Source organism: Panthera pardus, unplaced genomic scaffold (assembly GCF_024362965.1).
Source record: "Panthera pardus isolate Hobbes unplaced genomic scaffold, ASM2436296v1 HiC_scaffold_24, whole genome shotgun sequence".
Classification (NCBI taxonomy): Eukaryota; Metazoa; Chordata; class Mammalia; order Carnivora; family Felidae; genus Panthera; species Panthera pardus.
The window spans coordinates 129,229,984-129,238,854 of record NW_026526810.1 but is presented as its reverse complement, the minus strand read 5'-3'; the positions used below and the strand labels follow the sequence as shown (position 1 = coordinate 129,238,854).

At 58.7% G+C, this 8,871-nt stretch overlaps 1 protein-coding gene across 1 annotated transcript; it reads right to left on the bottom strand.

The window, feature by feature from the left end:
• Positions 1-821: 821 nt before the first annotated feature.
• On the bottom strand, positions 822-8,084 carry SERPINA3 (serpin family A member 3). The gene is made up of 5 exons (XM_019462179.2): positions 7,991-8,084; positions 6,223-6,876; positions 4,058-4,331; positions 2,556-2,706; positions 822-1,234 (listed from the first exon to the last, which is right to left on the bottom strand). The coding sequence occupies exons 1-5, from the start codon at positions 8,067-8,069 to the stop codon at positions 1,031-1,033; spliced, it is 1,362 nt and encodes a 453-aa protein (XP_019317724.2). The 5' UTR covers positions 8,070-8,084; the 3' UTR covers positions 822-1,030.
• Positions 8,085-8,871: the final 787 nt, after the last annotated feature.

The window sequence follows — 8,871 nt, the reverse complement described above, 5'->3', positions numbered from 1 at the left end:
CGGCTCCACGCTGCCAGCACAGAGCCTGACACGGGGCTTAAACTCACCAAACCGTGAGATCGCGACCCAAGCTGAAACCAAGAGTCGGACGCTTAACTGAGCCACCCAGGCCCCCCATCACCGCGAGAATCTTCAAGGGCAGAATCTCTTTGTGGCTCGGAGCGGTCCTCTTGACATCTAGTAGGTTGGGATAATACCCCGCTGGCAATAATTCCTAGCTGTGTGGGCTTGGGGGAAATTACTGAGCCTCTCTGTTCCTCAGTTTCCTCATTTATAAAATGGGGCTCAGAATCACCTATAGGTTTTAACTGCAGTTGTCCTTTTATGGCTCACTTGCTTGCTGAGGGTTTCATCTGTTGGAGAGGACTCAGGACTGGTGAGGCAGGCGAGGAACTCCGGCCGGGAACCTACAAACCAACTATTCTCCCTGGATTGGGCATGCTGGGGGGGCGCGGTAAAAGGAGGCATCCTGGAGGAGAGAAGGCCCGGGAGCCAGAGGTCCAGGGGCTATGCCAGATGTGGTCAGGGTTGGGGGTGGGGGTCCATGCGTAGACACATCTGGGCCCAGGGGAGGGAAAAAAAGCGAGACTGGAACCCGGGACAGGGGAGCCCACAGAAGAGAACCAGGCCGCAGGCTCTCCTCCCGTCCCGGGCCTGAGGTCCAGGTGGGCTTGGCCACGAGTGCCGCAAGCAGAGGGGCCCAGAGCCTGGGTGAGACTGAGCCCGGTGGAAGGTTCTGGGGCTTGGCCCCTGGGCACAGGCAGCTGCAGGGCCGTGGAGTCAGGCAGATCAGGGTAGAAAGGCACAAGGAGAGCGTCCAGTCCGAGAAAGGTGGCTTATTGCTGTCTGGAGGTCTCAGAGCCTCCGATCAAAAAGTCCACAGGCTCCCTGTGCAGGTGGAAGCCACCAGGCAGAGTCACTGTCACCGTCTAAAGGATGAGCCAGGCAGGGCCTGGCATGTGGCTCCTTGGTGCACAGAGGCCAGGCTGCGTCTGGAGACCCGGGCGCCCGGCACCTCAGAGGGGGGGCCCTAGGCTTGATTGGGGTTGGCGACTTTGCCCCAAAAGAGGATGTCCTGGGTGTCTCTGCTGAGTACGGACAGCAGAAACGGTCTGTTGAAGCTCACAGTGGTCAGTGGGCCAATTTTTCCAGACATCAACATAATTTTGCTTCCCGTGGCCGCCGCTGCTTCCGTGCCCACCTCGGTCACGTCGAGCACGGTCTTGTGGACCACCTGCGGGAACGCGAGACCGTCAGCCACCGCAGATGGGGTGGGCAAGAGGTGAACAGCCTGCTCGAGAGTCCCGAGGGGGCATCTACCCTGGCCTGTCACTGTGCTGCTCAGCCAGATCTGTTTGTTTGTTCCTCCCGACGACCCTGTCAGTGGTCTTGCATAGACCCAACGCACAGATGCACAAACTGAGGCTCAGGGTCATGGAGACACAGAGGAAGGGCACCCTGATCTGAGTGCCTCTCTGTCTGAGTCCAGGGACTGTGCTGCCCCCCAAAACCACTCCATATAATGTAGAGGGAGGGTCAAGGGTCATACGAGGCATTTTTCTCGCGAGCAACTTTCTGGCAGCTTCTCGGCCTTGAAGCAGCCGCCGCAGACATCCCTGCAGACAGGAAGGGCCCCACTGGTTTTAGCACCTCTCCTGCTCCATCTGAAATGTCCTCGGGCCCCTTGGCGACTTTGGGTGTCATGGGGCTTCACATCCCTGGACCACACGGGCCCCTCTGCACACATCTCTCCATCACCGCACCCTTTGGAAAGTGGGGCGTGGAGGAGAGCGGAAGGCTCAGACGCCCCGCTTCATCTGGGGACCTTGTTTCCAGAAGCGTAGCGCAAGGGTCCCTGTATTCTCCTTTCACACCCTTGGGGCATTTCCATCACCATTGCTCCGTGGCTGTGATTATCTAGTCCCTCTCCCCTCCTCTGCCGGGCACTGCACACTGGCCAAGAACCATCACCCCTGTTTACAGATGAAAAATTGAGGGCTCCAGCACTGTAATTATTTGCCACTGTTGGCAGTAAAAGGTGGGGCACGGGGGGCGCCTGAGTGGCTCAGTCGGTTGAGCATCCGACTTCGGCTCAGGTCACGATCTCACGGTTCATGAGTTCGAGCCCTGCCTCGGGCTCTGTGCTGACGGCTCGGAGCCCGGAGCCTGCTTCGGATGCTGTGCCTCCCTCTCTCTCTCTGCCCCTCCCCCGCTTGCACTCTGTCTCTCTCTGTCTCAAAAATAATATAAACATCAAAAAACCATTTTTTTTAAAAAGGTGGAGCACGGGATGGGGTCCACCTCTCATTCCATCCCAGCGCTCCCCGACGCGTGGCTTCCGTGTCACATTGTATGGCAAGGGGAGGTGGGGACCGGCTTTCAACACGGTTGCAGCCCAGCTCTCCCGGGCTTGCGCAAGTCCCGGGGAAGGGAGCCGGATAATGAGAAATCCAGTGACTTATTTATGCAAATTCAAGAGGACCCAAACGTCCGCCCGGCCTTTACCATTCGAGCTCAGATATGGAGGAGGAGTCGAGTACAGTTTAAAGACTCACCTGGGAAACTGCCAGGTTCCTCTCCCCCGTGATTCCCGACAGGTCGGCCTGGTTGGTGAAGACTTTCGTCACGCCCAGCTGGGGGAGTATGGTTTCCAGGTTATAGCTGCTGGAGATGGAAAACTTGGGCAGGTACAGGTTGTCTATCCACCTGGGAAAAGAGAAAGTTTAAGGTGAACCTGCCTGACCCAATGCTCACCTTCTCCCGCCTCCCAGCGTGGTCTTCCCTGGTTTCCTTTCCAGCCACCTTGTTGGAAGTAAGTACTCATTTCCTCAGTTTCTTCTTCTTTTTTTAAGTTTATTTATGTATTTTGAGGGGGGAGGGGAGAGAGAGAGAGAGAACCTGAGTAGGGAAGGGGCACGGAGAGAGAGAGAGAGAGAGAGAGAGAGAATCCCAAGCAGGCTCCGCACTGTCAGGGCAGAGGCGTATATTTCCTCAGCGCTTTGTAAATTAAAGGCGTGTGATGAATATCCTACCCGTCGACACCCGATCATCAAGCCCCTGCCGTGCAGCGGCTATTTGCTGTTGGAGGAAGGAAGCGTTGCAACCTGCAACATGGGTGAGAGAGCGGGGTCCCTGTGTCGTGGGGCTTCCAGGGATCTGACCCGCGACTGCCGCCCCGTGTCCCCACCGCGGGGACCGGGCCCAGGACGCTCCTTGCCTTGCTTGTCCCCTTGACTTTGGTCTTCCGCATTCCGTGTCCCAGCCCGTCTCGACTCTCAGGTTGACCCGGCCCCTGACCACTTCTCAAGCTTATTGCGGCACTGGGCTCCTAACAGGTCCCCCTGCCTCCATGCTTGTCCTCGACGGTCAGTTCTCCACTCAGCTTCCTGGGTGGTCTTTTTAAAACAGTGCTCAGGTCACTCCCTCTTTGGCGCAGATCTTGCCATGACTCCGCATTGCACTCAGAGGAGGGAGAGTTGCGGTTTCCCCGGCGTCTGCATGGCCCTGCTTGACCAGAGCCATCCCGCGGGGCCCCCTGACTTCTCCTAACTCTCCCTCTGCTCCAGCCTGTCTCGCCTCACCAATCGTCAGGCAGACCAGGCTTTGCACGGAGGCTCCGCACTGGCCGTTCCCTCTGCCAGGAATGCTTTTCCCTAACATACCCACAGGGCTCGGTCCCTCACACCTGGTCATGCCGATGCTCAGATATCACCTGCTGGCAATCCTATTTCAAATCACTAACCACCTCCTGGTGGGTTCAGTGTTCCTAATCATTTTACCCTGCTCTATTCTCCACCCCCACACCTTCATTTCTTCAGGTCCAACATACTGAACAATTTACCTATTTAAAATTAGTGCCTGGCCCATCGTAGCTGCTCAATTAACCTATGCGATGGAGGAGTAAATGGGCCAAGGGCAAGGTAACCCCAAGCCCCACGTGTGCTGGGACCGGTTCTCCCAGCACTGCAGCCCCCGCCGGGGACATCAAGGGGGCCCCCGCATGCTGGGGACACGGGGAGTGGGGGAGAGCGTCGGAGGAGGAGGGAGGGGCAGTCACCTCAGCCGCAGTGAATGTCTCCACCCCCTCAGCGTCTCTGGCTGCAGCGCGGCCTCCACGGCCTCCATCCTGCCCTCGTCGGGGAGAACGAAGAGCGCGCTGTCGTTGCTGGCGTACTGGAGCTCCACGACGGTGCAGGCCAGCCGCTCGTCCCGGAAGTAAGGCACCGCCACGTCCTCGAGGTCCATCATGGGCACCGTCACCCTCCTCCTCTTGCTCACGTGGAACTTCGCCTCGAACGTATTGTGGGGGTCGAAGGGCGTCTTCCATTTGGCTGAAGGTCAGAGGGCTCCGTGAACACGGGGCTGCCGGGCCTCTACCCCTTCTCTGCCCGGGTTCCCCGGGGGCGCACCGCCAGGCACCCCACACTGGCCTCTTAGGGGCGGCCCTGCCTGGGGCGGCCAAGCGGGCGGGCCGCCGGAGACAGGGGTGAGCCCCACAGGTCGGGACGGGGAAGGGGCCGTGGAACGAAGATCCGGTTCATTGTGGTGAGCGAGACACCTGCCGGAAGCCGGGACGAGCAGGTGCAAGAGAGACGGGGAGGGGTCAGGGAGAGAGGGGGGAGGGGCCCCGGAGCGCTGCCGCCGGGGGAGGAATGGGAAACCCCTGGCCCCCTGAAAGGGACAACGCTCGCAACCGCCAGTTGGCCACCCGGTCTTCGGCCTCGCCCGGAGGTCTGCACACGCGCACAGCCTCGTCAAACGGGCTGAAACGAGGGGCCAAGTGGGGACGTGAGGGCAGGGCGGAGGTCAGCCGAGGAGAGGGCACAGGTCTCTGTCCCCAGGAGGACTGGAGCACTCAGCGGGGTGGGTGGGAGCTCCTTTGCTGGGAAAGCCAGCCCCCCCCACCCCTCCCCCACCCCCGGGCCTGTGCTTCATTGATAGAGGCACCAGAGTGGGGGGTGGGGGGGAAGCCCACCGGCTGGCGTGTCCCTGGGGAGGAGAATTTGGAGGAGAAAATCCTTGGACCGAGCAGGGTGGTAGGAGGGGAAAACACAGGAGACACAAAGAACAGACAGGGCGCATCTGGCCCACATTCGTTTTATAGAGAAATCTGGTTCCAGGCCTTCACCTGCCGGGGCCGGGGACCCAGCCAGAGCCCCTCCTGCAGACTTGCTGTGTCTCCCCTCAGCTCTTGTCTCTCAGACACCTGATGGCTCCCTGACTCCATGATCAGGCTTTGGGTCTCATCTGTGTTTTGTCCCCATTGGGACTGCTGCTCCCCAAGGCTGACTCTGTTTGCACTCCGTCTCTCCCGAATTTATGGGCTGAGGTCTGTGTTTGCTGGGTTTCTACCCATGGGATGGGGCACTGGACCAACCAGAATCTGGGAAGGGGTCCTGGCTGGGATATTGCCCTCCCCCAAGGCGCTTCCCCAGAATGGTGACCCTGCTGGTACCACCCTCAAGATCATAGAGGATTGGGGGTGCCTGGGTGGCTCAGTCGGTTAAGCGGCCGGCTCTCATTTTCAGCTCCGGTCATGATCTCACGGTTCGTGAGGTCAAGCCCTGAATCGGGCTCCACACTGACAGTGCAGAATCTGCTTGGGATTCTCTCTCTCCCTCTCTCTGCCCCTCCCCTGCTCTGTCTCTCTCTGTCTCCCAAAATAATACATAAACTTAAAAGAAAAGCTTATAGGGGAGCATAACCTCCCCTGTTATTACAGAACCCTGGGTTGGCCAGGCTCCTTACGCACTGTCTTCCTGTGTTCATGACCCCCAGACGGGGTGGGACTCCCAGAGGCTGAGTCCCTGGGCAGGACCCAGTCCAGGTCAGAATGGTCCCACTGGTGTGGCACTGGCAGAGGGCTTCTAGAGCATGTCCAAAGGCATCTTTTCAAGGAAGAAGCTGAAGTGCCCACCCACCCAAGAGCGACTTGAAAGGGCAGCACCTGCCTTCTGGTGAGCAGGCAAGTTTGACTCTGACTCAGTCCAAGGGTTACTGGGCCCGTCCCAGCATCATTTGGAAAACCCATGCTTACAGGCAGGGAGGGACCTTGGTGCCGCGCCTCCTCCCCTCCGCCCACCCCGGACCAAGGGCACCTGCTGTGTGAGGGTTTCCCTAATAACACGGTTTGCTACACCAGGCCAGAGACGGCCCCGCCGGAGCAGAACTAAGAGATCAGATCTGATCCGTTTCCTTCCAAACCCCAAGCCGGGCACTCACCTTTAAGGAAGATGTAGTTCACCAGGACCATTGCTGTGTGCAGGTCAAGGTCCTTGACCAAGTCCGCAATTTTCCCCTGGGTCCTATTCTTCACGAAGTCGTTGATAAGCTTCTCGGCGGCAGCCGAGTCCTGGAAGTTGGTGGAGAAGGCCTCGGAGGCGTAGAGCGCCCTGGCATCTTCCCTGAACTTCTCCAGCAGCTTCAGCCCCTCGCTGACAAATATGGCGTTGCCCACGCTCAGCTGTAGCTCGTCGCTGGGCCGGCTGAGGCTCTGCAGAAGGTGCCGGAAGCCCCGGTGGATTTCCGTGTCGGGGGTCTCCGTGAGGTTGAACTTGAGGCCTTCGAGGATCTCCGTGAGGGTGGTGCCGCGGGCCCCCAGGGATAGGAAAGCCAAGGCGGTGGAGATGCTCAGCGGGGAGAAGATGACGTTCTTATTGGGGGTCTTTGAAGCCAACCGCTTGTAGAGGCTGAAGGTGAAGGCCGTGTTGCTGGAGGCCAATCGGAGGCTGTCCAAGGGCGGCCCCGTGTGCTGGACCTCCTGGGTGGCTATCTCGGGGCCAAGCCTGCCCCCCAGGAGGCAGTGGACAGCGGGGCAGAGCCCAGCCACCAGGAGCCCCAAAGCCAAGAGGGGTGACATTCCAACTGCCCTCAACTCTGGAAAACAAAGCTCTTTTAAGTCTTGGAGGGCCCGACGGTGTCCCGACCGCCTCCCCCTGCCCCCCGTGTGGCCTGTGTTCTAGTCTCTGCCTCTGTTAGCTTTGTGAAGCGATGGAGGGGCCCGGCTCATAGCAGGTGCGCCTCCCCCCACACGCCACCCCCAACTCTGAAACTACCAGCTAAGCCAGAGCAACGATTCCACCGAGAGAAGGAATGGAGGAAAGATCGGGGGGGGGGGGGGGGTTCAAAGCCGGTGACCACAGCAAACAGGATTATGTACCTTCGGGCTCTGCCCACTCAGTCCCAGAGTCCAGAGGAGAAAAGGGCAGCTTCTGAGATGGGGAGGGGGCTGGGGAGGGGAGGAGAGGGAGGGGCGGCCGAGGAGGGGGTCGAACCCCTTTCCATCGAGAGGCCTGGAAACACCTTCAGACAAGCACCAGGGGCCGTGGCAGTTGAATCGCCTAACACTTTGTTTACCCTTCGGCTGCTGCAACCGTTTCTTTGGAAGCGTTAAACAGCCCAACCCCTACCCCCCCCCTCCTTCCCAAATTATTTCTGGAGAAAAAGAACTTTGTTTGGGCAAGTTAGCAGGCTGGCTCTGTTTCTCAGCAGCCCGTCCTCTCGGTTGCTGCACAGACACAGCCTGCCTGTCTGTTTGGCCGGGGACGCTGGAGGGGAGAGGAGCCACGAAGCAGCCCCCACCGAGACCGCGTGGCCTCTGCCCGGAGGGACCCCGTACAACAGTTCTGTCTGTGCCACGCGGTGAGGGCAGTGCCCTGTGCCAGACAAGGGGAGGCCCCTCGGGCCCCTCGGCGGAGTTGGGGCCCTGTCGGTCCCGAGTATGGGGGTACCCAGCTGGCTAGAGTCAGAATCCAAGCGTATTGGAGGCAGAAAGGGCCACAGAAGCTCTCGTGGTACCCTTTGCAGGGGTGAAGACCCAGACCCAGAGAGAGGACTTGTCCTCAGAGGGCGTGGCATTCGGGGCCAGCGCCAGAGCCGTCCCTGGCTCCCTCCTGGCTCCCTCCTGCCTCCCAGGCTCCAGGCCAATGCCTAGAACCACCCTAGAAAAGTGGGTTCCTTTGCTCCCGGCACGCACAGTGTCACGAATTACCTGCCTCTGAGCTGGATGTAGTCAGCCGATCCCAAAGCCGCCCGCCCGGAGTGCTGGGTTTTCGTGGGTGCTGACACATTTATCCCTGCAAAGAACTCCTCCCCTCTCTTGGGAAATGTTGGCAGGGACACCCAACTGTTCCGTTTTGGAGTGGGATGGCCAAAGAATCATTTCTGGTAACCTGGGTTTATTAGGCCTACTGGAATAATCCAGTTACGGGAATGGTTCCTAACTTGTTCCTTTAAAAAAAATAATAATAACACCCACCCACACACGCACCACAAAAAACAACTTTCCTTTTCCACTGTTATCTTTTACGAAATATTCGTTGAGGAACGTGTGAAAACCCAGAAAATATACAGAAGGGCATGGGAAAATACTCCCCCCCAGTTTTCATCGCCCCGCTAACACTGTGCTGTATTTCTTTTATAAGGTCACTTTTCTTGGATAGGTGTAGGCATGTGATGTGAATCTTCCTACGCAAACTCAGATGTATACTTTTAAATGCAACACCCCGGGCGCCTGGGTGGCTCAGTCGGTTAAGCACCCGGCTCTTGATTTCGGCTCAGGTCACGATGTCATGGTTCGGGGGTTCAAGCCCCGCGTCGGGCTCTGCACCGACAGCACGGAGCCTACTTGGGATCCTCTCTCTCTGTCCCTCCCCTGTTTGTGCTCTCTCTCTCTCAAAATAAATAAATAAACTTACAGAAATGCAACACTCTTTTCTTGCCAGTAGATTGATTTGCGTTTTGAGGCACCCCTCCCCCACTCGCAGATCGGGGGTGTTGGTCTGAGGACCCCGAGTGCGGGGGAGCACGTCCATCTTTGGCAAGCTCTTCTTCGTCCTGGGGTTCTGCCACTGAGAGCTGTTGTCACCTCGT

Excerpts from the sequence above, each read along its gene's own strand:
- SERPINA3 (XM_019462179.2), bottom strand. The coding sequence starts at position 8,069 with ATGTGTCAGCACCCACGAAAACCCAGCACTCCGGGCGGGCGGCTTTGG. Across the intron at positions 6,877-7,990 it reads TACATCCAGCTCAGAGGCAG|AGTTGAGGGCAGTTGGAATG; the intron begins GTAATTCGTGAC and ends TTTGTTTTCCAG. Across the intron at positions 2,707-4,057 it reads AGACATTCACTGCGGCTGAG|GTGGATAGACAACCTGTACC; the intron begins GTGACTGCCCCT and ends CTCTTTTCCCAG.